This window comes from Corella eumyota, chromosome 7, assembly GCF_963082875.1.
Source record: "Corella eumyota chromosome 7, kaCorEumy4.1, whole genome shotgun sequence".
In the NCBI taxonomy this organism is placed as follows: domain Eukaryota; kingdom Metazoa; phylum Chordata; class Ascidiacea; order Phlebobranchia; family Corellidae; genus Corella; species Corella eumyota.
This window is the reverse complement of record NC_137496.1, coordinates 10,659,248-10,685,829: the sequence shown is the minus strand read 5'-3', so window position 1 is coordinate 10,685,829 and position 26,582 is coordinate 10,659,248. Positions and strand designations below refer to the sequence as shown.

At 32.5% G+C, this 26,582-nt stretch overlaps 3 protein-coding genes across 3 annotated transcripts; all 3 read right to left on the bottom strand.

The window, feature by feature from the left end:
• Positions 1–3,011: 3,011 nt before the first annotated feature.
• LOC145759993 (kelch-like protein 15) lies at positions 3,012–6,593 on the bottom strand. The gene is made up of 3 exons (XM_082573857.1): positions 4,938–6,593; positions 4,536–4,740; positions 3,012–4,428 (listed from the first exon to the last, which is right to left on the bottom strand). The coding sequence occupies exons 1-3, from the start codon at positions 6,320–6,322 to the stop codon at positions 3,949–3,951; spliced, it is 2,070 nt and encodes a 689-aa protein (XP_082429983.1). The 5' UTR covers positions 6,323–6,593; the 3' UTR covers positions 3,012–3,948.
• A 3,783-nt stretch (positions 6,594–10,376) lies between these two features.
• Positions 10,377–14,716, bottom strand: LOC145760008 (L-threonine ammonia-lyase-like). Its single transcript, XM_082573872.1, has 9 exons — positions 14,567–14,716; positions 14,031–14,181; positions 13,865–13,935; positions 13,360–13,531; positions 12,607–12,722; positions 12,374–12,536; positions 11,720–12,027; positions 11,489–11,656; positions 10,377–11,037 (listed from the first exon to the last, which is right to left on the bottom strand). The coding sequence occupies exons 1-9, from the start codon at positions 14,593–14,595 to the stop codon at positions 10,878–10,880; spliced, it is 1,338 nt and encodes a 445-aa protein (XP_082429998.1). The 5' UTR covers positions 14,596–14,716; the 3' UTR covers positions 10,377–10,877.
• Positions 14,717–15,551: 835 nt separating this feature from the next.
• LOC145759991 (116 kDa U5 small nuclear ribonucleoprotein component-like) lies at positions 15,552–26,245 on the bottom strand. The gene is made up of 19 exons (XM_082573855.1): positions 26,011–26,245; positions 25,624–25,703; positions 25,030–25,221; positions 24,584–24,649; positions 24,231–24,380; positions 23,711–23,812; positions 23,246–23,370; positions 22,515–22,709; positions 21,954–22,044; positions 21,562–21,677; positions 21,027–21,177; positions 20,398–20,591; positions 19,590–19,715; positions 19,057–19,183; positions 18,385–18,569; positions 17,954–18,129; positions 17,241–17,580; positions 16,768–16,921; positions 15,552–16,378 (listed from the first exon to the last, which is right to left on the bottom strand). Exons 1-19 carry the CDS (start codon positions 26,162–26,164, stop codon positions 16,175–16,177), a joined length of 2,928 nt encoding a protein of 975 aa, XP_082429981.1. The 5' UTR covers positions 26,165–26,245; the 3' UTR covers positions 15,552–16,174.
• Positions 26,246–26,582: the final 337 nt, after the last annotated feature.

The window sequence follows — 26,582 nt, the reverse complement described above, 5'->3', positions numbered from 1 at the left end:
CATGCTTACTTTAAAAGCTTCGAACCTAAACTAAAACTTTTGCAGATTGCCGATTGAAAACTTTTTCTACTACGGATATGCGCTGTTGCACAACTACGTCAACCTTTTTTTCTTTTTGAGGATAAACTGATTAAATTTCTAGTAGTATAACACACAATATTAATTTAATAAACTAAATAAATATCAATTAAAAAAATTTCATTTTAATTTTTTGTGCAGTTTTTTACAAAATTATATGAGTTATATTTTAGAAATTATGTTATCTAACTTTACCAAACTAACATAAACTAACAAACAAAATTTTGAAGCAAATGTGCAGTATAATAAACAAAAAAACTAGTAAATTAATTTTAGTATCAGTTGCTTTTAAACATATAGGTTCAAAAATGTTTGCTGCTTCGTTTAATTAACGAACACGTTACTTACAAAACGTGATATTTTGACCGCAAGGTGATGCTATTAAGTTACCAAAATGCTACATTTTCGCATCCTTTTTGTTAAATAAAAACAATTTTATACAATAAAACGATCCTTATAAACTATTAAAGAATTAAACAAACAAAATAATGCATTATTATTTATTTTTATTTATTATTTAAATCTTTTTAATTGTCTATAATGACCCAAGGCCGTTTTTTGGATTTTACCAAAAAATTGTTATTTTTACATTTTTCAAATTAAGCCGGCTTAAATTTTACAAAAATACCACACAATAAACAAACAACTTCTAACAAATATAAACTATCAATTATCATATTATAATTAAGTAAATATAATATGTATTGGAAAATTTTATTTAATATTCATGCATATAATCCGATTTATTCAAAAACAAATGTCATGTATAATGTAATCAATAAGATACATACAAGCCACCCAGTCTTACAGTTACCACAGTAACCTCTAGAGCTCTTAACCGCATAACCATACAAGCAGTGGTGTGCTAAAATTACAGGATTAAAAATTATAAACATAAACACCTTTTTTATTTTGAGTTTTCCTAAAAGCAGTATGAAAAGTTTAATTTTACAATCCTTTTTACTAGCAGACCAATTTTAAATTGTCTTTGCTTGATATTACAAGGTTATTTATTATATTGGCTGGTTTTGTAATTTGCGTATATATAAATACAGTTAAAAGTTACTTAAAAAACAGTAGAAAAAACCAAAGGCCATGTGGTAACTTACTTTACTTATTGTGTAAAACCGGCAATTCTAAACCACCTTTTCCTTTAAGCTAGGCGCCTATGTATACCCAAGTACACACAAACTGCTGACTGGGTCGGTTCTTTATGTAATAACGGTTGGCCTACTTTTTCAAACTTGCTCAAGTCGGCAATTGGGAACTCAAGTATTGCGTAATAATCTATTAATGTTACCTTTATTGGAATTGCATTTAAGCTATATTTAAAGATAGGTTAAGTTAATTTTACACAAGTTTTTTTGTAGTCGAATGTTCAATGAAAATATATATTAATATTTTTTGTAAGCGAATTTTTTTTTTTACACATTTTTTAAAAAAAATTTTGGGTTTATGTTTTACGTTGTTTTCAGCACGTGCGCATTTACTAATAGTCAAAAACAAGCAAAGTACAAACTGCTTGTTTATCAAAACGTGCAAAAATTAGCAGGTCTAATGTCACCACCAAACTTCACTGCAAACTTGTCCGAAATTTAATATAAAGAAGTCATGTCAAAATAACGTTCTAGCTCGGCCTTATTAAATTTCATATGACGTCATTGACATTGTTTTAAAAATTCGTAACTCCTTTTAAACCGGCCGGCGGAAAGATATTACATAACATCTGTACATCAATCTTTATGTATTGCTTAATGAAGAAATTTCGCAACTTTAGTCAGTGCTTTAAAAAAGATGAATAGATTTTAAAAACGAAATAAAATACATGATATCCTTAGCTTAACATCACACTGTCATCGATATTTTTAAATATTGTCAGCAATTTTTTAGGGACGTCCAAAGTTCGAAAATTACCAAAATCTTTATTTTAACTTTTAAGATAAAATGGTGGTATATATTACCCCAAAATTGTTATCTACAGGTCGTAATATCACATCAGCATTTTTTCTTTTATGATCTTTATATTAACCCAGTTACGTAATTCAGTTTAATTTAATATTGACACAAAAGCCATGAATGTCGCAATTCAGTAAACGAGCTGTTGCGAAATTTACACAAAAGTCTTTGTTCAAGTGTGCCGAGGAAATATTGCGGCAATATAAACCCTATTTGCAAGATTAAAACAGTTTTTTAACAACTTGACACAATTTATAAACTTTAACTACGCATTCAAGCAGTGCCCTAGTTTAATATACAAAGTACAACAACATAAACGTAAAAAACAGCAAATAAATTAACAAATTTATGTTTTAAACAAACTAAATAAGTAAACTTAACAACTAAAGGCATAAAATAATGGACAATACACCAAGATAGGACTTAATAACTTTACAAATAACATGCTACTTTTAACATTGGATATAACAACTTTTAAAAAGAGTTTAGTTATCCAACGAAGCATATTGTTCATTCTTGAGGGTAAGTGAGGTCATAATACTTACATTATGGCGTGACTTTTAAAAACAGAACACTAAAACATATGAACGACATTTTTAAACAATTATTTAAACACATTTATAACTTAAAAATAACTAGTTTGGGTATATCATGGTATATCTTTTAATTAAAGTGGTATTAAATAAATTAAAAATCATAATATCGCTTGGTAGATGATGTCAAGTTTTGGAGTATCATGTTTTTAATTAAAACCTAATTATTGCTGATGTGATTCGAACTGTTTACTTACCGATGCGCGAACTTAAAAGCTGGTTTGAACTCGCGCCTTCACAACATGTTTACTAGAAAAAAAACTCGGTACCCCTCTTTAGCTGGACTTGTTTAATCGGAATAACATTTGACTTTTGTAGAAATTTTTATTGAAAACAAATATTGGAACATAAATAGCAAAAAAAATCAACTTTTTTTTGTTGAAAGTAAAGTTGTTGACGTAAAGGAACAAAAATGGTGAATCAAAAAGTACAACACCTTTTAACATACAAAACAATCAAAAAAACACAAAGTTTTACTATTTTCTTAATACCACTTAAATTTTAATTCTTTTTAAGATTTGACATAGCAGCAAACAGAAAGATAAGTTTGAAATTCAGTTTCAAAATTGTTACAAAGGTTATACCTAATATGAAATGAAGTACTGTTTGTACACACCAGTGTCAATATTAACTGATGTTTGAATTTTGCAACGTAGGCTAAAATCGCTATTTATATTACACAACTTATTTTGAAAGCCTCATCGACCTACTTAGAAAAAGCGCACCGTTCAACGGGTTTGCAATAAGTTTTGCTAAAACGGAGCAAAGTTTACAAAAAAAAACAAAAAAATTAATCAAATTAGGAAGATATTTATCATTTTAACAAACGCACAAAAACATAGAAAAAATTCTTCTAAAGGGCTGGCCATTTTTATGTTTTAAAAACATTTTCATATTACTGAATGTCTTTTGTATTGCACGTTCTGATGTAAGAAAGTTGTTTTAAATTAATGGCATTTGTTTGACAAAATGCGCCGAACTAGAAAAACAAAAAAACACTTGAAAAACCATGAACACAAGTACAGGCAAAGTCACTGCAACTACTTAGTAGCTAAACAGTGATGGTTACAGTGTTTTGGCAAGAAAGAACGAAGTAGAAAACCTCTTTTTTTGAACTATTACAACTTGTTACCAAGAAAAAACACCCATCTAACACAAGATATAATAATGGTGTAACCACAGTTTTTAAATTTAAAAAACCGACATTTAATTTTAAAGTTAAAACCTTAAAATTACATTTAACATCTCTAAATTCTAGTCCAACTCTTTCATGGCTGTTAAACAAATAAAACCGGCACAAACCGGTTAGAACCAGTTTAGTTTACATGACAGGGATATCAAGAATAGGAACCCGGTTGGAAGAATTCATTTCGAACCACATTCTTTTTTCTTGGTTGTATTCCAGCATTGCAAACTTTTCAGGAGTTGAAACAGCTGAGATACAAACCCTGCCGTCGTTTTTTCTTAACACGTTCAACCTCATAGCAGACAACAAAGGCTTCACGGGTAAAATTTGACCCACAAAACCCCACATGTCGTCCTCGACATCATAGGCTTCAATCTCCCACACATTCCTCCCAGAGAATGGGTTATCGATGCCCCCAATGACCCACAATCGACCGTCATGACCCTCCACCATGACATGGAAAGCACGATCTACCATTAGACTTCCATCAAGTTCGTCCCAAGCATCATCAACTGGGTTGTACCGATACATAACTGACACGACTTCTTCGTTGTTGAAGCCCCCCGTGTGGTAGATGTAATCGCCATGTGCAATCCCAGCTGCCATGTAAATAGGCTACAAAAAAATCAAAGCATTAAAAAAAGTGTTAACAAAAAATTAGGATCAAAACTTATCATAAAATACGCCATCTTGTTTTTTGAAAATATGATTTTTATAATTACCTGATGCATGTTTGCACACATTGTCCATTCGTTTAACATGGGGTTGTACTTTTCACAAGAACTTAGTGCACCGCATCGATTACGACCTCCAAACACGTAAATAAAATCGCCAAAAACACAAACAACAGCGTCCCCCCTTTCAACATTCATGTCAGCTACTTTAATTGTTGTGTTTAGTCTAGGATCATATCGGAAAACAGATCGACTGTAAAAAAAACAAACAAGTTGAAATAAATAATAACAATTACTATATTTACAACTCTATTTATAATTAAATTATATTTTGATTTACAACTCTATTTATAATTAAATTATTAAGGTTGTCAACACTGTATTAATAAATTATCAGCTTGTAAGGATATCAATTTTAATCATTTTCACAATAATAAACTGTGAGCTTACCTATAGCCTTCACTTCTATCTCTCGTTCCGCCAATTGTGTAAATAAAACCATTTAAAGTTGCAACACTGTGAAAAGGGTCTCGAATTGGGTCCGATGTTCGTACCAACGGGGTGATGGAATCCTTAGGTACACGAAGTGCCTTTGAGGCTAACACCCCATCTATGCTCACCCATGTCGTTTCTGGGGATCGTAGTTGGGTATTTGGGCTTTGCAGAAGGGGTTGTGCGTATAGACGTTCGTGATAGTTCATTGCTTTGTCGTAATACAGTTTAAATACTGAACCGTATAGCTCACTAACTTGTAGTGAAATGTCTGTGGAATTGTCATTATTATTGTTCAAATCGGCCGCGATTTCGAAGCACGATTCCTTGATTTTTAAAGCAGGGATTAGTGAGAATCTAATTTGCGCACAAATCTTGATTTGATCTTCCTCCGAAGTGGAGGCATGGCGAGCTTGTAACCATAGCAGTAAAACTTTGAGGATTGCATTTTCGGTTTCGGAATTTGAAATTCCGTTTCCAAGACTCTCACTTTGCAAGATAAAAGCTAAATCTGCAGCGGTTAATACCTCCACCTCCGCATTTTCTAACTCCGTAAAATGATCCTGGATGTATTTAAAACAAATCTCGGAGAATTGTTTTAAAGCTAAATTGCGGCCAACATCAAGAAGGGAGCAGGAGTCTTCCGGAGTAAGGTTTGAGATCAAATGCTTCTGGCAATGCTCAATAAGAGGTAGAATTTGGTAATAAACACCGATATGTAAAAGCTGAACCGAATCACTAAAGTCCATGTCAATTTCTCCCGTATACATAAACTCCAAGACTTTGCGCAGCTTGATGCCTTCAATGCCAGATAAGGAAATCGTTGCCATGTCGTTTTCTCGCATGTTTGATGTGAACATTGCTTTAAAATAATCACTACAAGCTGCTAACACCACCCGGTGGGCATCACATTTAAATTCATCGGCAACCAATGTTACATCACAACAGCAATGGTCAAGTCGGAATTGGTTTAAAGCACCAAGACGTTCTTGTACAGTACCAGCAGTAATTTTAGCCGATGTCTCTTCATCATCTGCGGACTCACTTCCGGAAGAGTAAGCATCCTCCACAAAGAACACATCGCTCTTCCGGCTTTCAACATCTTCTAGTTCATCATCAGAGTCAATCGAACTCTGTGAGAATTGAGATTCGGTCGATAGCGACGACCTTGCGCTCATAAGAACGACCTTGTGAGCTGGAACAACTTCCAATTGGCCGGGGACTTTGATGTCACAAAGCACCCCAACTTTCTGAAACTTGCTCATTTCGTTAAACAAATACGAGGCATGGTTGTTGGCTTTATCCTCATTTTTAGCTCCGTGTAGCACCATAGTTGGAATCATTTTTTTATTTTAATGTAACTTTTTCACATTTCAATATCGTATTTCTAATTATAAAAAAATATTGGTTAATATTATGTCTTATATAGCAATATAATGAACTTAACACTTGCATATCCTAATTAAATTAATTTAAAGGGGTTAAATCTTAGCATTACGCTGCTTTTACTAATCTTCCCTCAAAATGTAACGTAACATAATTACAAAATGCACAGCGCAAGTATATATGTTTAAATGCTCTTACAATGACAGCTGTTTATGGTAATAATAACTATAACAACATACCACTAATTGCGGTAGTTATACATTTTTAATATTGTTATTCTGACCTTATTTTTAAAAATATATACGAAATATTACAAAGTTTTAAAATTTTTGTTTTGAAAATTCTTAAATGCGCGCAATCCGAAAAAAATATTTTAATAAATGTTACGTAACCTTTTCCATTTTTAAATACCGCTAAAACACAAAATTTGATTATATTTGTAGATGTTGGGATATAAATAATTATTATATAATCTATATTCTGGTTACAGCGGTATAACACGATAAGCCCAAAGAACTGACTAACCCTGTCATAAAAACCCGAGTTGTTTATCGGCGAAAAAAAAGCGAGAGAACAAAAAAAGAGAAAATTTCACCACGCGAATGCTGCAAACTCTGAAATGAGGTCAAGTGTTTGTAAGGCTTCGTCATGACACCATTACTTAAACCTTAAATAGCTTGACAACAACTTTAACCTAAGTGACCAGTCATAACACAAGACTATCGTTTAACCTATGACCGCTATAGTAAAATAATAGCCAACGGCCATTCATAGCTAAAAACAACTTAATTTGTTATCTTGTTAATCCTATGGCATAATTTACACCGCTAAACAAGTTTTTATTATTTTGTAACGTTTTTTAGAACTGTAATATTCTCCAAAATACATTTTATTCTTTCTAAAACTAGATAACCATGTGAAAAAATAACATAATATGAATCAAAAAATTACTAAGAAACTAATAAACGGCTTTTTATAATTGCTAACACAAATTAAAAATATTTTTCTGTATTTCATATGAACTTCTATCTCTAATTAGACTAATTACTTCAACTATTACCTTCCCAAACAGCAATCTAACTTCTCCTATGCAATTAAAGAACATCTATCTGGAATATCATATCGCAAAGGCAGGAAACACCGCCATGCGCCAAACGCGTGATTGTCCCGTGATAGAACGGCGCCGGCAAAAATTTGAACTTATGACGCGTGGCGACATCTCGCGGGGATTGAATTAGTTAAATTTAGAGTATTACAAATTCGAATTGAAATGATCTTGTTTTTAATTCTTTGATAGATAACTTACATTTAAAATGGCATTCGTGAATAACATTTACACTTAAATTATGTAATTAAGTACGGCTTTTAATTATAAATGCTTAAACCTGAAAATTTATATCATTTTTTTATTTTAAAGATACAAATTAATTTTTAAAAATTCACAACGAATTTAAACGGTGTAAGTTTGTCTAAAACTGCAGTTTAACATATGTTTTACATAAACCTACATTTAAATCTAGCCTAACCTAACAGTACACCATTTATTCTTGCAAAGTCAATAATAAATCAAATCAAAAAACTCTTTTATATAACCCTTCGCTTCTTTAAGATTATTACGTAATTATTAAACTAGCACGCCGTCTTCACGACTGTAAACTATTTTAACATCCACTTTCGATCGCAAATATTTCGTCAGATTTATTCGAAAACTTATCCAAAACAAAGCTAGCCTATATATACACGCCTAAGCATGATAAGGTAACACGCTATCAGGTCTCGATCACGCATGTTTCCGCGCACGTGGTATACTGAGCACGCGTATATCACGCTTTAAAGACATGGCATAACAATCGGCGCATGGTTAAAAGCATGATCGTAGAATGCTGGGAAAATGTTTTTGTTACAAAATTACCTAAAATTTCATCATTTTTAGAAAATTTAGTGCCAAAAACAGGACATAGGTCTATTATAAACTTTACCAAACTATTAACCTAATAATATTTAAAAGAAAATCCCCAAAAAATCGTTAAAATAACGTTACAAAGTAACTTTAAAAAACTAAACTTAAAAATTCGTTAATTTTGCTATAATAATTTTAAATTTTATATCAAATGAAACAACCATATATTCAATGTTATATAAATTTTATAAAATGCCTTACGTAATATTTTTGTTTATCGTTATTTATTTGCCTAAATGACCTAAGTCCCAAGGCTTTAAGTATTAAGAAAATAGCTTTTTGGTATGCAAAAAATTCGAATTAATAAAGATAAAAAATATTTACTAAACCTATTTTAAAAAATCTAAGTTAACTATAACTTTAAAAAAACAACAACAACATTATGTAAAACACTTTAAAAACTTAACAAATAACACTTCTATGCTAAAAATTTAAATAAATTTCAAAATCTGCAAAAAAAAATTTTGCAGATGCTCTGACGTTTTTTGCGTCATATTATTTGTTGATTATTAAGTAACAGTTGATAATTTGTCACGTCAGATTTTGTAAACAAAACAAGTTAATTAATCGATCAGTAATTTACCCAGTACGTTTCCACCAATAACGTTAACTAATACCGAATACTAATAACACAATTGTAACACTATTTCATATACTAGTCCATAACCCCTCTATAGTCGGAATTATAATTGTTGTAATATGGTCGCAACTCTCAACTAATATTTGCCTGCGATAATTAACCTGCACAACCACAAACGAAAGTTTTATTTATTTTGTAAAACTATAAATACAATATATGTCTACTAAGCTCCATTATTTATAGAATAAACCATTTCATTCGTACTAAAGCACTCACAAAGTCTGCATAAATAAAACTGAATTTGCAAAAAAACGAATTTTGGTTTTGAGCACTTGCCGCACTGCCTTTAATACGGGTTTGTTGATAGGCTTACAATAAACATAGTCACGTGATCACGAAACCGCCAAAAAATGAACCCGCGGACATTTTCAGATTTATCGTCAACAAGTTTTCTTGTTGATCTGGATGGCCGCTAGAGGCGTCAGAAATTCTCATGTCGTCACATGAGAAAGTTTGCAAAAATATTTACGAAAATATCAAAAACTTTTGACCGATAGTGCGAAAATATAAAAAAAAGGTTAATTTTAAAATTTGGAAAGTGGTTTTAGTAAAATAAAAGAACAACATTTCTACGAAAACTTAAAATTTCCACAAACTCAGCCCGGGGCTTTGTTTAACCTATTTACGGGAAAATAATAAACACAAGGTCGCCAAATTTAACAGAGTTCACGATCTTTAAATATTTTCTGTGAAATCTTAAATTTTTTTAAAACAAATTGTTTTTAAATTAAAATTTGAGACATTAGAATGAATTTGTTTTTGAATTCCTAAATTAAAATATTAATAATTACCAATCAACATATTGACTGACCACCGTATAAGTTTTAAAACTTGTTAAAAAAAATTTTTGGTTTCAATTTCAAAAACAACCTTTTCCTACCCCTTAACACGTACGCTTTATCTGTCAATATCACGTGACACAGAACAACAATGGCTTAGTATGTGACGTCATAATATATGGTCAACACGTTGTTTTTTTGAACGCGTAACCACAGAGAATGCGATTAGAATTCGAATAAATGTTTTTAAAAAATCAAAAAATTCTGCGTAGTGAGAATAATAATATAAAATTTAAACAACATTATTTTTAGGAAAAAATAAAGACGCGACCAAGTTTTTGGCATCGCTACGTGAGGTTTTGGGTTTGATTCTTACTGTTGATACGTTGTTTAATTCTTGATTAAGGCGCTATAAACAGTATTAACGTAGCTCAATGGCATATAAGTTATTAATTAAACAATATTTAAAATGCCAAAATCAACTTGAGACTAAGTTAGGGTAAAAAATGCTGCTCTAAAAATGTCAAAAATGTTACTCTATAGCCCCCACGAGCGACCGGAATTTTTTACCTTAATAATAATAAAATAAAGGTAAATTTAAATATTCTAGTAAAACAACCACAAACTTAAATATAAGAATTTTTAATATTTTTTCAAGCTACTGCATCAAATAAAGTTAAATCAGAACTTCAATTAATAAATATATGTGCAAAATTGGCCAGGTACTACATAGGTAAAAAATAGTTACAAAATTGAACCGGTTGCTACTTACAAAATAAAGCAGCAAAAGCAGCATGCATATATACACGTCATTTCAAACAGTGACGTCACCTAAAAAAATGACGTCGAAAATTGGTGACGTCAACAAAGATAGCGTCAACGTAGGCGACTCTATTTTAATTCAAATTAGACGAAAAAAAAGTGCAATAAATGTAAATATGACGTCATAAATAAATATATGGTGTCATAATGACGTCACAAATAAAAACATGGTGTTATAATGACGTCACGATTAAAAGTTTTGTCGTATTGACATGACAGATAAAAAGCTGTCTTTATTGAGTTATATTCTAAATTCTGACGTCACAATGACTTAGTTTTAACGTCACAATGAACGACACCGAAACACGCAGCTAATCAGCGTGCCAGAACAAGTCGGCCCCATATACGTCATGAAGTTTACCCCTGAGCTCCATACTGTGATTGTGGTCACGGGTCTCGATAAAACAGCGAACCCCGGTTTTGTAAACGTGAGCGGGGAGCGACATTCGGTCGTGAAGGATCTCTTTGATACTATAAGAAGAAAAAGAGGATAAAGTTCAATAAAATAAAATAAAGATTTTCAAAAAGAAAAATGTGGCGTTGGTGCGACTCGAATCCGAAACTTTTTGAATTGCATAAAAAAAAATTTGAAAAATAATAAAAACTAAACTGCCACTTATGGTTAAAAGTTTTTTTTTAATAACGAATAGGGTATGCTGTTTTGATGTGTTTAAGCTATCTGTAAACGCCGGGCGTAAGGGAAAATAATGTGGCATTGGTGAGGGCTTGAACCCGGAACCTTTTAGTGTGTTTAAGCTATCTGTAAACGCCGGGTTAAAGACAAATTATGTAGCATTAGTGAGGCTTGAACCAAAAACCTTTTAGCTCGTAATTTGATGCCATACTCGGTATACTACTAAACCATGCTAAATTTTACTTTATTTATTTAAAACTAATTTTTAAAAATAAATAATTCTCTTACCTGGCCCCTGCATTAGCAAGAATAGTCAGCAAACCTGCCAAACCTCCTGCTCTATCGCTTATGACGCAATAAAAGCGACACAACCTTCCGTCCATCATTAAACCTCGGTCGATTACTCTTCCTAAAACCGTGACGTCGATGTTTCCTCCGCAAAGCACGCACGCCACCCTGCGGCAGATAAATTTTGTATTAAAAACACGAATCGACGAAATTAAAAAATTTAAAACTTACTTTTTGCCTTGAAGTTCCGGCAAATAATTTCCTAAAACTGCAGCAAACCCAGACGCTCCAGCACCCTCTACGACCGACTTTTCGTGCTCCAACAACCGCAAGATGGAGACTGTGATGTGGTCTTCACTAATCTTGATGACTCGGTCGATTAAGGGGTTAGCTGTAGCAAATGAATTTACCCCAACTTCACCTACAGCCAATCCATCAGCTATCGTGTTTATAGCGCCCTCTTTTGTCTTGTTACAGAGGACCGGTCTCCCATTTTCCATAGCTGTATGCCAAGATGGGCATCTCTCCGACTCTACCCCCTAGAATTAATTTTAATTAGGTATTAGTTTCTGCTCAACAGATAGGTCAACAACTAAACATAGAGTAACATTTGTTACCCCGACCCCGTCTTGAGTTGCCATTGTTAATTTTGGACATTTCCGATTACAGTAGCCGATTGGTTTATGGGGCTCGGTAGAAGTTCATACCATTTATAGCACCTTACTTAACTAGAAAGCAGTGGGGATCGAACTATGGACTTCCTGTAGTAAAGCCAAGTGTTCTAACCAAAAAACCTGCTTAGATTCGACAATAGTAACTGCCATTGCAACTTTACCTAAGCGCACTACATAGAATTATTTAATTAATTATGACGTCATAACTTACAATTATAGTGACGTCAGGTTTAAGGTGCTTCACCGCGGCACTTATCCCCGCAATTAACCCCCCGCCCCCAATAGGTACAATGACGTAATCAACGTCGGGAACATCTTCCAAAATCTCAACCCCAATCGTCCCTTGCCCAGCTAAAATATCAGCGTGGTCGTAACTTGAAAAAGATCAAAATAGTAATGACGTCGTATAAAATAATATTTATTTAATATTTAAAAAGTCCTTACCCGTTGATATAAACAAGGTTATGTTCTCTGCCATATCTCATGGCGTAAGTCTTAGCCTGATCAAAACTACTTCCATGTAGAATAACCCTAGCTCCGAGGTCCCTACAACTGTTTACCTAAAATAAATAAAACTTGCTGATTACTTAGAATTTTAGTTAAAAAGCTTGGCTTTTCTACATGAGGTCTTAGGTTTAAATCCCACTATGTTTATGCTGCAGGGCCCTTAATTAAGGCACTGCTAAGGTAAAAAATTTTTTTTAATTAAGGCAAAAGTACGAACGTATATATTTTTATCCTCGATGTGGGAAAGTCGAATGTGCGACTTAAACATAGAGTAACATCAGTTACTCCAACCCAGTCTCGAGTTGCCAGTGGCAGGATATTATAGATTATATATGCCCGATAATTATGCTGCTGATTAAGTGCTGGCTCAGCAGAAGTTCATACCGTTTAAAGCGCTTTACGCAAGGGCACTACAGCATCAGAGCAGTGGGGATTGAACCCACGATCTCATGTGTGGTGTAGCAAGTGTTCTTACCACTAAATCAACCACTACACCAAACTTTCTGCATAGCAGATTTTTTATTAAGCAATTAAAAACAATAATATTAAAAACTGTTAAATTCAACCTAAGACTGGGTCAGGGTAACAAATGTTACTTCATGTTCAGGCCATCAAGTCGACCTTTCCACATTAATTATAAAACTATGAATAACTGAATTAATTTTTAATATAGAATTGAACTTTACAAACCTTGACTAAAGGGGCTTGCATTGGCATAATTACAGTTGCATTAATTCCCAGTTTACCGGATTGATGGGCAAGCGCTTGGGCATGGTTTCCAGCCGATGTGGTTATAACACCACGAGCCTTTTGTTCAGTTGTAAGGTTAAGTAGGGAATATAAAGCACCTCGATCTTTAAAACTTTAAAAAAAATTTCTAAAATTATAAATTATTTCATTATTTGTGACTTTTTGAAATAAAAAATCTTGAATTTCTATATTAAAAGCTTCATAGAAATTGAACTTGATTGCCTATACATTTAAAGTAGAGCTAAAAATAAACTAAAACTGGTTTAAAAAATGCGCAATCTAACCACGTTTTTTCTTTGTGCTTTTCAAAGAAATTACGCTAATTTTTAAGTTACTTTAAGGCTTTGAACGCGGCTTTTTTTATTGGTTAAAACGAGGGCGTGCGTGTTGCGTCAAAATTAGCCTACTAGGAATTCAAAAAAGCGAGACAGTTGTTAATTATTACCTTCCAGTAAATTGCATGTATTCCTTCTTAAAATAAAGATCGATTCCTAGTTTTTCAGACAATCGTGTACGCTATAAATAAATAAAAAATGAATTTAATATATTTTGATATGATTTCTACTTTATTGACTAGACTACAATTAATACAGTTATGACGTCATAATTACCGTGCACGGCGTTCGAACGATCCCGCTTTTAATTCGTTTAGCAGCATCTTGAACCCTCTCATACGTCACAATCACAGGGTTGTTGGGGTCACAGTAAGGGTCAAGAATTTCTTCACCCTGGTCTTCATCGCTAGAAGGGTCACTTTCAATTCTAGAAATTAAAAAACAATAATTTTCAAGATATTAGGATTGAAAATAATAAAAAAAAGCTGGCATAGTTTAACCAAAAGCAGATGTAGTGTGTTTAAAACACTTGGTTTCACTACATGAGGTCCTAGGTTCAATCCCACTTCTTTATGCTCTAGTATCCTTGAGTAAGGCTTTATAAACGGTATAAATTTCTGCTAAGCAAGCACTTAATCAGCAGTTTAATTATCGGACAATTGTAATCAACAATACCCCAAACTGCTAAAGGCAACTTGAGACTGGGTCAGGGTAACTGATGTTACTCTATGTTAAGTCTGTCCGGTCATCCTTTCCACATCAAGTATATATAATTGTAAATATCTACTATAGTTTAAACTTGATTCTACTACCTCATAGCCTCCTGTACTTCTGCTGGCATTTTTGTACTTTTTTTTGCTATTTTTTAATATGTTTAACTTTAACACAAAATAATTTCTTACATCTGAAGATGTAGGCCTTTATAACTTGATTAAACCAACTTTTTTTCACTTTTTTTTTGTTTTTTATTTTTATATCTTTTTTTTCTTACGTGTGCAACCGGTTTTTATATTATGATTCATGACTCACTGTTACGTCATAGACAAGCGCACAATAACAACGCAGGTAATTTTTGATTGGTTAGAAATCTGACAACACCTGAAAAACACCCATTTCCACCTCTTATGACGTAACAAATAGGCTCGATTTTAGACTTTTTAAGCTAAAAATATCAAGCTTTAAAACTACCTGTAACAGCAGTTCCATTAAAAACCAATTGTTTACAAAAAATACCTTTTTTTTAGTCTTTTCTTTGTCCTAATCTTTATAAACTAACTAAGTTTTAAACCCTTTAATTTAAATAATTATTATTCTTTAATTAAAAAATACTTACATTGTAAATTTGCTCATTTTTTTAATTCCAAAAAACTTAGAATAAAAAACTGACAACATTTCGTCTTTATATATCAATCACATCATTGTTACGTCACATTACTACAAGTATTATAAATTATCACGTAAAACGGAAATGACGCAGCGTTTACTCATTTTTCTAACGTAGTAAATTAATTTGACGCGTTTTTTTTAGAGTCATAACCTTTTGTTGCTACTAATTTAATGTTTAAATACATATTATGCCACTTCTTGTTTATTTACAAATTGGATTTGTCATATACAGTTGTTTATATGTCAATAACATATTTGAAAAAGAAAGCTAATTTTGCTGAAAATAACATTTTATCTGTTTTAAAACCTATATTAAAACAAATACAATATGATATATAACTATGATATGATATAAAACCAAGTGTAAAAATTGTTATAACCATGTTTTAAACAGGTTTAAATTTTTTTTAATTATGTTATTTACTATATTATTTAAGTGTAAAAAACTTAAAAATGTATTTTAGGTTTCGACAATGCTTTTTATTAGTCAAACCACTAACAGTTACTAATTTAATCGATTTTTTTTAGTAATCTATGTAGTCAAGTTTGTGTTTTGTCCATTTTGTAACAAATATTTTGAATTAAAATTTTTCATGGTATTTGTAGTCTTAATTTTTGTTACAACAGTTTCTTTAATGAATTTTTAAGTGTAATACAATCTCAACTTAAAAACAAATTTTAGGGAAAAAAGCTATATTTAATTTTGTAAACCATGATGTATATGCATTAAAATTTGCATCAAACATTCAAAGTAATGTGCATTAACTTATGGCAGTAGATATTTTTAAATTTTCTAATTTTGTCTAAACTTAAAGGTTCGAAGAATAGGCTTATTACAAAAAAAACAGATTTTTTGGAAAAAGTTATGGAATTTAAATTTGTTTCAAAAATTAGAAACTAAATCCAATCTACTTTTTAGTTTTACAGAGCTTTTCATTGCTAATATTGTAAAAAATCAACAATTTTGGCAAATGTATATACCCAAACTCTATCAAAAGTCTTTAAAAAGTCAAAAAAAAAACTTTTTTTAGATTTTAAATCGGGTAATTGAACATTACATCTTGTCTTGCTAACTCTAACAACATCGGATCATCGAAGAACTTGCTGATAGACACATCCTCACTTAACCCCTTCCTACGACGGGTTTTTACCATGAACTCCCGAGCAAGATGGGTGGCAGGCTGAGGTTCTAGGGGTCTGATCACAACACTTTTATCAAGGGGGTCACCAGGGACAATCTAGGAGGGAAATGACATCATCAGACGACAGTGTGATGTAGTGGTTAAAAAACAAGGTTTTACTACACAAGGTTCTAGGTTTGATCCCCACTGCTTTACTGAGTATTACATATTCGGATTTCAACATGATGTAGTAGTCAAAACACTTTACTTTACTACGTGGGGTCCCTGGTTTAATTCTCACTGCTTCCTTAAGTACATATTAGGATTTCAACATGGTGTAGTGGTTAAAACACTTGGCTTTACTACAAGATGTCCTTGGTTCGATCCCCACTGCTTTCATGCTGTAGCATTCTTAAGTAAGGCGCTATAAACAATTACGAATTCGACCTTGCCACATCGGAAATCAAGTAAATCAAAAAAAAACACATATGTGACATCACACTAACCTGCCAGTGATGGAAAACTGTAAGACAGAACGCTTGACCTTGAGTATGAGTCCTAAGGTCAGTTTCGAACCCAAAAGAGTCGATTGCAGGAAGAAAAGCCTTGATGGTGTACAAAGGTGACCCAGGCACAGGGGCGTCTTGTGTCACATGACCTCTGTGATGTCATAAGGACAATTTTTATTGCTTATTTTAGAGTAAAAATCTTACCACATGAAGTCCTGGGTTTGATCCCCACTGATTTAATGTTAAAAAGTCTTTGATTTTTGCTTTAAAATTATCAACCACTGCCAAACAACAACTAATGATCAAAAAATATTTAATCAAATAACATTAACAGGTCAATATTATCCAAAAATTGCAAGGCAATTGGTGACTAAAACAGGGTTACAAAATTGGTAGATCTACTGTTGGATTGTGTAAAGTCAACCCTAATACGTCAACAATAACACAAAAAGCAAAAAAAAGTCACAAACCTTCTTCTAGCAAGGACAGTATAAACAGCAGATACACAGTCAGCTGGAGCCAGTACTTCAACAAACATATATGGCTCCATTAATCTAGGGGTAGCCATCAAGAAAGCAGAGTAAGCCACACGACGAGATGTTGGAATTATTTGACCTCCGCCTCGGTGTAATGTTTCGTTAGCGATGACAGCGTCTAATATTTTAAACTTCACATTTCGGATGGGTTCGTCACATAAAGGGCCTTCCCTTGTACCCCATTGGAACCCTTGTACAATGCTGTCTTTTACTGACCCTAGTAATGATTTATCTACCTCAGATGGAAGAGTGTCATCAACAAGAATATTAGGACCTAAAAAAAAATTTTGAATATTGTCAAAAAAGGTATTAAAAAATGTTTTTGTGTTTTCGTTTTATCCTCAATGTGGGAAAGTTGACTTCCTGGCCTAAACATAGAGTAACATCAGTTACCCCAACCCAGTCTTGGGTTTAATTTAACAGATTGAAATATTATTGATTTTAATTGCCTGATAATTGCTCTGAAAATTGTTTTTTCTTGAGAATTTTTACCATTTTTAGTGCCTTACTTATAAGCACCACAAAAATAAAAGCAGTGGGAATCGAATCCAAGATCTTATGCAGTTAGGCAAAGTTTTACCTCCAAATTTTTGTACCCCCAAATTTGTATCGAAATTACAAATTATTTTAACAAATATGTAACATACCAGAGACATCAGGTCCAAAAGCCCAAATAGATCTAGCAGCCAAAAGATCCCAATCGTATTTTGTTTGGAAAAACTCTCCTAATCTTTTACGATTCCATCCAATTTGAACAACTCCTCTTTCTATATCTTCAGCTAACCCTTTCTCTAAGGGCTCAGCAATCATTGTCAACTTGTTCCTAGAAAAATTAACAATGAAAACCAAGTAAAAACTTTAATTAACTATGACAAAAACTATGAGAATAATTTAAAAAAAAACATGAAAAATTTTATCAACTATGACGAATACCATGGAAAAATGTTAATAACTATGACAAAAACCATGACAATTTTTTTTAACTATGACAAAAACGATGAAAAATTTTTTTTAATAACCATGACAAAAACCCAATTTTTAAAATCAAAAAAAAAATTTTTAAATCAAATTGACTTACTTTCGATTCGGAGTTTCAGCAAAACACTTTAGAGAAGAAGTATCGACCACAGTCTCACAAAAAGTTACTACCGGATCGGCAACCTTGATGTCGATCTCGGCGTACATTCGACGAAGGTCGTGCATAACACAATCAAGATACAACTCCCCCGTTCCCAAAACTACATGCTCTCCTGATTCCTCAACCTAGTTTTTAAATATTATTAGAAATATTTTTTGTAAATATTTATCCTCAATGTAGTAAGGTTGACTTCACGTCCTAAACATAGAGTAACTTTAGTTACTCCGACCCAGTCTCGAGTTGCCTGTGGCAGTTTGGAATATTATTGATTATAATTGCCCAATAATTATGCTGCTGATTAAGTGCTGGCTTAGCAGGAGTTCTTTCTGTTTATAGCGCCTTACTCAAGGGCGCTACAGCATAAGAGCAGTGAGGATTGAACCCAAGACCTCATGTAGTGAAGCCAAGTGTTCTAACCACTACATCAAAATCTGCCAATTGCTATTTAGGCTTAATAAAAGTATATACTAAAAGCAACTTATTAAAGAAAGCTATAAAATGAAAACTGTGGGAATTAAACCCAAAACCTTATGTTAAAAAAACACTGATGCCTTGATCACTGTGCCATTCTGCCTGCTATGCTATGTTAAAAGATATAGTAATGTTTATTACCTTTATAGTGAGTAGTGGATAACTTTTGTTAACTTTCCTCAATCCATCCAACATTTTAGGTAACTCAGATGGATTGACCGGTTCAACTGCTATCTTTACAACCGAACTTGTGTTGAATTTTAGTGGTCTGAAACAAACACAAATAATGTTATTTAAACAATTAAATAGAGAGAAGTCCTGAGTTTGAACCCCACTACTTACATAATTTAACATACTTAAGTTAGGTGCTATATATGAACTCCTGCTAAGCCAAAAACAATTGGCAGTTTAGTTATCAGACAATTATAATCAATAATTTCTCGAACTGGCAAAGTCAACTCAAGACTAGGTTGGAGTAATTGATATTACTCTATGTATAGGCCGTGAAGTCGATATTTCCACATCAATAATAAAAATATTGCAAAAAAGTTACATGTTTAAGACACTAAAAAATGGTTATAAAAGCAGTTTAAAATATCTTACAATTTATAGAACAATTTTACACACAGATAAATATGATAATTTCAACTATATTAATAATTAAATTAAAGCACCTGAAAATATGGGCTTCTTCATTGCCCCTAGATTGAGTAATTGTGCTTGTTTTAACAATAGGTTCATCTACGCCTTCCATTAAAACCCAGTTACCAGCTGGTACTCTGTTAACCTCAACTGTATATCTGTTAAACAGGAATATTTATTACATTTTTTTGGATGTACAATTGTTAACTTCAAAGTATATATATTTAAAAAAAAAAATTTAACCCTTTGGCATAATTTTATATTGATTTTGTTAATACATATATAAGGTCTTGGGTTCAATCCCTCTGTTTTTTAATGGTCCTTTTTATTTATAGATGTGTGAAAGTCACCCTTACAGGCTTATCTTAAAGAAATTTTTTGAATAAAATTTGAATTGCCCTTTTTAATATATGGGGTCCTGGGTTCGATTCCCACTGTTTTTTAACAGTATATTATGTGTAACAGTTAATTTCATGGCCTAATTTTATACAAACTGGTCCAATTTTTAAGTAATCTTCCCAATAGACAAGGTCCTGGGTTCGATTCCCACTGTATTCCAAGGTCTATAGGAACATTAAGTTAGGCGATCCTTTTCTAATGCTGTACAGCAATTTGAGGTTTAAGAATCAAAAAAATATGCTCAATAATATCCAAAACTAGCAAAAAAGCTGCCAAAATTATCTTCTACTTTTACATTAATCGCCACTTGTTGAAAAAAAAATAAAAAAATTTAAATTAAAGATAAATAAAAAAAACAAAAATGTGAGAGTTTTCACAAAGGGGCCTGGGTTCGATTCCCACTGCTACCTTTGTTCACAGCAACCCCTGTTTAGTAATTACCTTGCTTCTGAGATCCACAACCTCCCCATCGTTAAAACCCTTGAGTCCTCTTCATCCTCCAGGGTGTAATTCTCCCCTAAGACTTTCACTACATCCCCGGTGTGCACGGTCCCACTTAGCACCCGCCCAAACACCCGGAAACTTACCCCATCTTCAGTGGAGTACATTTTACAAGTGTGGAGCATTAAAGGGCCCTGTAATAAAAATTTTTATAGAATTTTAATTTTTATGAAAATCATTTAAAATAGATTTTATTTTTTGCAATTTTTTTGTTTATTTAATTTACAAAGACAATTTTCTTTATATTTAACTAAACTTTGGAAAGGTCAACTTAATGGCCTAAAGTGGAAAGGTTAACTTAATGGCTCTAACACAAAGTAACATTAGTACCTTAACACAGTCTTGAGTTGACTTTAACAGTTTGGGATATTATAAATTATAATTGCTCAATAAGTATGCTGCAAATTAAGTGCCGGCTCAACAGGAGTTTACACCGTTTTTACCACCTTACTTAAGGGCACTACAGCATGAAAGCAGTGGGGATCAAACCTTAAACCTTGTATAGTGAAGCCAAATGTTCAGACCACTACACCATGCTTCCGGTTAAATATATCTACTTCTATATTTACCTCAGGGTCACATTCCTGCATGGCAACTGCTAACTCACCCCCATCTAAAGGTCCTGTATAGGTGTGAGCTACCTTAGTAGGTGCAGCCTTCTTTGCTGATGGAATGTGGTCAACACACATGCTCACAAATGATGAGAAGTCTCCAACAAACCTGTTTCAAGTAAAAGTTATTTAAAATTTGTTCTTGTTTTGAGAAGGTCGACTTTATGGTCTAAACATAGAGTAACATTTGTTACCCTGACCCAGTCTCAAGTTGACTTTAACAGTTCCGGATATTACAGATTGTAATTGCTCAATAATTAAGCTTCTGATAGGTTTTGGCTCAGTAATAGTTTATATTGTTTAGTTTCTTACTTAAGGGTCTTAAAGCATGAAAGCAGTGGGTATTGAATTATGTCTTTTAAGCATTAGCTTAGATTGAACTAGCTTTAAAATCAAACATGTTATGTATGTACAATTTAGTTACTAGGAAATTTGACGATCACCAAATCTTTACAACATTTAAAAATAAATACAACTTAAAACATATACTTACCTTGAACAAACGAGTCTTAACAATGGTCTAATATTTAGTTTCATCTCCTGTTTTGAAACATAAATTCCAAGTTTGTCCAAAACTTTTGGAAGAGTGGAATCTACATCACCAACCACCTAAAAATTCAACCAAAAATCTTTATATACTAAAGCTTAGTGGACAAAATATGTTTAATTTATAGCCGTGTTATAATAAAAAACAGCTGTTTGTGGTGCCTCAGTAAATTATTACAAGCAAATATTAGTTGAAATTTGCAACCGTATTACAAGAAATAAAATGCCGACTGTAGGGCAGACTATTATCTACTAAAATAAATTAATTTTATATTTAAAATAAAATGTCAACTGCACAGAGTGTATTGTGAAAAATTTTTAAAGTTTTAAGTTAGGTACCTGGGAAAATATTTTGTACAAAGGTTCCAACACAAATTCCACGAAACTTCGTTGTGCATTAGTGTGTGGGGCTTTCTTTGTAAACTTTCGACTGTAATATTTATTTAAAGTAATTTTAGTAATTTAAAACATGAAAATTTATTATTAAGTCCTAAGGTTTTAACACACAACTTCTGCAGGGAACATGGAATAGTGGTAAGAACATTTGGCTTTACTCGATAAGGTCCTGAGTTTGATTCCCATTGCTTTCATACGGTATTGCCTTTGAGTGAAATGCTTTAAACTCCTGCTGATCCAAAAACCAATCAGCAGATTAATTATCAGGAAATTATAATCAATAATATCCCAAACTGGCAAAGTTAACTTGAGACTGGGTCGGGGTAACAAATGTTACTCTATGTTTAGGTCATAAAGTCGTCCTTCCCACATTAAGGATAAATAAACACAAAAAAACATTATGTAGTAATGTCCAGTGCCCTAACCTATCCACAGTAATGTTAAATTCACTAAATTGTTATTAAAAACTACTATAAAAAACACAAGTTAAATATAAACACTTACGTTTTCTGATTAAAATATATATCCCCCCACAACCTCCTTGCAAATGCTTTCACATCAATATCATCTCCATACTGCTTCATGTAAATTTGAGCAAAGGAATGGAGGGTAAAACATAACGAATATTGTGAGCTGGCAAAACAGACATTACCAAGTAATGGCGAGACAACTGGAATATCCTCAGAATCACTGTAAGTGCTGGTAAATAGAAACAATTATAAGTATTTGGCTTTACTTGATAACTTACCCTTCAGTTGAAATTTTAATTGTTGTAATATGTAATAAACCAGCAGCATGGTGTAGTGGTAAGAACACTTGCTACACCCCACGAGGTCACGGGTTCAATCCCCACTGCTCTCATGCTGTGGCGCCCTTGAGTAAGGTGTTATAAACGGTATGAACTCCTGCTGAGCCAGCACTTAATCAGCAGTATAATTATCGGCCAATTGTAATCTATAATATCCCAAACTGCCACAGGCAACTCGAGACTGGGTCGGAGTAACTGATGTTACTTTATGTTTAGGTCTCGCATTCGACTTTCCCACATCGAGGATAATGATATATACAAAAAATGGTCGCAATTATTAACTGATACTTGCGTCTGATAATTAACCCAAGCACCGCAAACAGCAGTTTTTTTATTTTGTTGGACCATGAACTGGACATACATATACATATATTTTGTCCATTAAGCTTTATTATATATATATTGTTAGGTTTTATATATCCCTCACCTTAGTAAAGAGTTGATTTCATCGATAGTATGTCGAAGCTTAAAGTAAGCATCAACTGGAGGAAGTTTTAGTTCCAATATAAGTCGATCGATTTTGTTTATACAAACTGTTACAGCTAACCTTTCCTAATAATAAGTGTAAATATATCGTTTTAAATTGTATTGTAATCGAAGATAAAAAGACTAACTACACATTCTAAACATAGAGTAACATCAGTTACTTTGACTCTTATTAACTTTGGCATTTTGGTATATTATAGATTATAATTGCCCGATAATTAATCTGCTGATGGTTTTTGACCCAGCAGGAGTGTGCATTGTTTAAAGTGCCTTGTAAAGAGACATCATAAAAGCAGTAGAGATCGTACCCAGAACCTTAAGTTTTGATGCCAAGTATTCTTACAAATGGCCCGATTTTTGACTTTCACATTACATATAAAATTAAAAATTTTTGTTTCAGTCTAACCTGTAAAGCATGTTTAAGTAGTTGTTCAGTGTTCAACATAACTCCTTCAGATGCATCAACAAACAAAACCACTCCATCACTTAACCTCATTGCTGCTGTAACCTTTAAAATAAACAAACAATATAGTTTATCTGAATAAACTAGTAAATGTATAAAATTATATTATTATATCTGGTTTAATACTTTTTGTCATCAATTTGGTTCGTGTTTAGATATTTGACCACATGATATAAGGTCACTGGTTCGATTCCCACTGCTTACGTGTCAAACCGCCCATAAGTAAGGCTCTAAATGGTACAAACCCCAGCGTACAAAGTCAAAAACATAAAGACAGCCTAATTATTGGGGAACTATTATCAATAATATCCCAAACTGGGTATAGGTAACAAATATTACTCTATGTTTAGGCCATAAGTCGTCTTCCCACATCAAGGTTTAAATATATATAAGCTAAATAGGCTAATACACAAATATAAAATAGGTAAATTTTTATTTAGTTATTAATAATTCGAACTCTTACCTCATCTGAGTAGTTTACATGTCCTGGTGTGTCCATGATGTTAATAAGAAAACTTTTTCCTTTTGTATCAGGCAGAACTAGGGTCACAGGTTGTGATTTAATACTTAATCCCCGTTCTTGCTCAGTCAATAAAGTGTCCGTGTACCTTAACTAGAAAAAAATATTCATAAACATAGAATCATTTACTAATTAACTTTTGTTAAAACATATTTTTAGGGACTGTGTACCACAACATAAGTTTTAAGGTTTGGTTCCCACTGCTGGTCTGTTAGGGTGTCTTTAACTGGGTTAAAATAATCAAAAATAGCTAAGCCTAAAAAATGTAAACAGTTAATATTATTAATTTTTCTTACGTCTTTTTCTTCTTTTTTGACAATATCAGAATGTGTTTGCTCCATCAAACAATCAACAAAGTTTGTCTAAAAAAATATAACAAAAGCATTTTAAGAGCCTAAAACTTGATTAAAAATATAATATATAAAAAAGTAGGCTATTTATTTATCCTTGATGTGGGAAAGCCAACTTCACAGTCTAAACATCGAGTAACATCCCAGTCTCAAGTTACCTTTAGCAGTTTGGGATATTATTGATTATATTTTCCCAATAACTAATTTGCTGATTGGGTTTTAGTTTAGGTGTAATTATTATCATTTATAAAACATTAATTAAAAACACTAGAGCATAAAAGCAGTGGGAATCAAACACAGAACCTCATGTAGTAAAGCCAAGTGTTTTAACCACTACACCATGCCACCAGTTTTAATACATAACTGTCTTAACAAAAAAGCTGTAAAACTACCTTTCCATGATGTAAATGTCCAATAAGTGAAACATTCCTAATAAGTTCTGTGCTGTCCATCATATCAGCTAAATACTCCATATCATAAGTTGTCGACGGAAACTCTTGTTCAACCAACGCAAATTTCTTTCTTTTAATCGGAGCAATTATTGGCTCTGTAAGAGGTTGAGCATCTTCTTCCTCAACTATTGTCTGTTTATAAAAATAGGATTTAGTAAAACATGCAGTTAGTATTTAGTTAAATAACTGGTTATAAATTAGGCAATATCTTTAAAATACTAAAAATGCTATTTAGTGATTAGAACATTTGGCTGTTCAACATGAGGTCATTGGTTTGATTCCCACTGTTTTTATGTTGTAGTGCCTGGCGATATAAGTGGTATAAATTTGTTCTTCGTAAATAAACACTCAACAGATTAATTAACAGGAAATTATAATCAATAACATCCAAAACTTAAAAAGTCAACTTGAGACCGAGATAACAAATAGAACTCAATATTTAGGCTGAAAGCTGTCCTTTCCATATTGAGACCCAAAGACCCAAATGATATTTATACAAAACTAAACATAATTTTAATCAAACAAAAATATTACCTCAACTTCTGGACCATAAACCTCCTCATGAGTTGGATAATATTTCTTATCTTCGTGTAAAACCACCTCCATACCAGTTACTATAAAAAAAATCATTTAAATAACTAAAATATATCAGAATAAATACAAAACACTGCTTTTATGCTAAAGTGCCTTTAAGTAACGCGCTATAAACAATATCTACTTCTGCTGAGCCAATACTTAATCAGCAACTTAATTATCGGACAATTAATCTATATATATAATATTCTAAACTGACAAAAAAAAGACAATTTGAAACTGGGTTTGGGTAACAAAAGTTATATTATGTTCAGGCGTGAAGTCGACCTTTCCACATTGAGGATTAACAATTACTGAAAAAATCTGATATGATGAAGAATGTTTTACCATGATTAGAAGCTTCCTCCTCTTCCCCTTCCATCACCGCATCCTCCACTTCCTCATCATCCTCAGAAGGATCAGAATCCTCCGGCTCTTCTTCATCCGAATCCAACTCTGGACCGATGTAGTTTCCAAACTCATCATACATATCAGCATCCATATTTGATATGTTTGTTTGTTGTTAGTTTTGCACAAAAATTAATTTACCAAAGTTTTTAACATGAGTTATTATTGTTTTATATTATATACTATGTCTAAATGTAAATTTTTGAGTAGAATAAAAAAAATAGGATCTCTATTAGTTACGCACGCCCTACATAAACAGGGTGTATAACCGAAATACGGCACATGTAATTAAACAAAGAGGTGGCATAAATTAAACCCTTACCCTAACCCTCACCTATTCAGTTTACCCATTAACACATCTGACTCGTAAAGCGGACTAAGTTATACTTATTAAAACATATTTTAAGTAATTTTTAATGTCTGGTTGAACAATTGCCATACTTAGGTTATAACGCCTTGTTAAATTCGGCCGTGCGAAAGTAATAGAGATCCAAAAAATAAATCAAACCAAA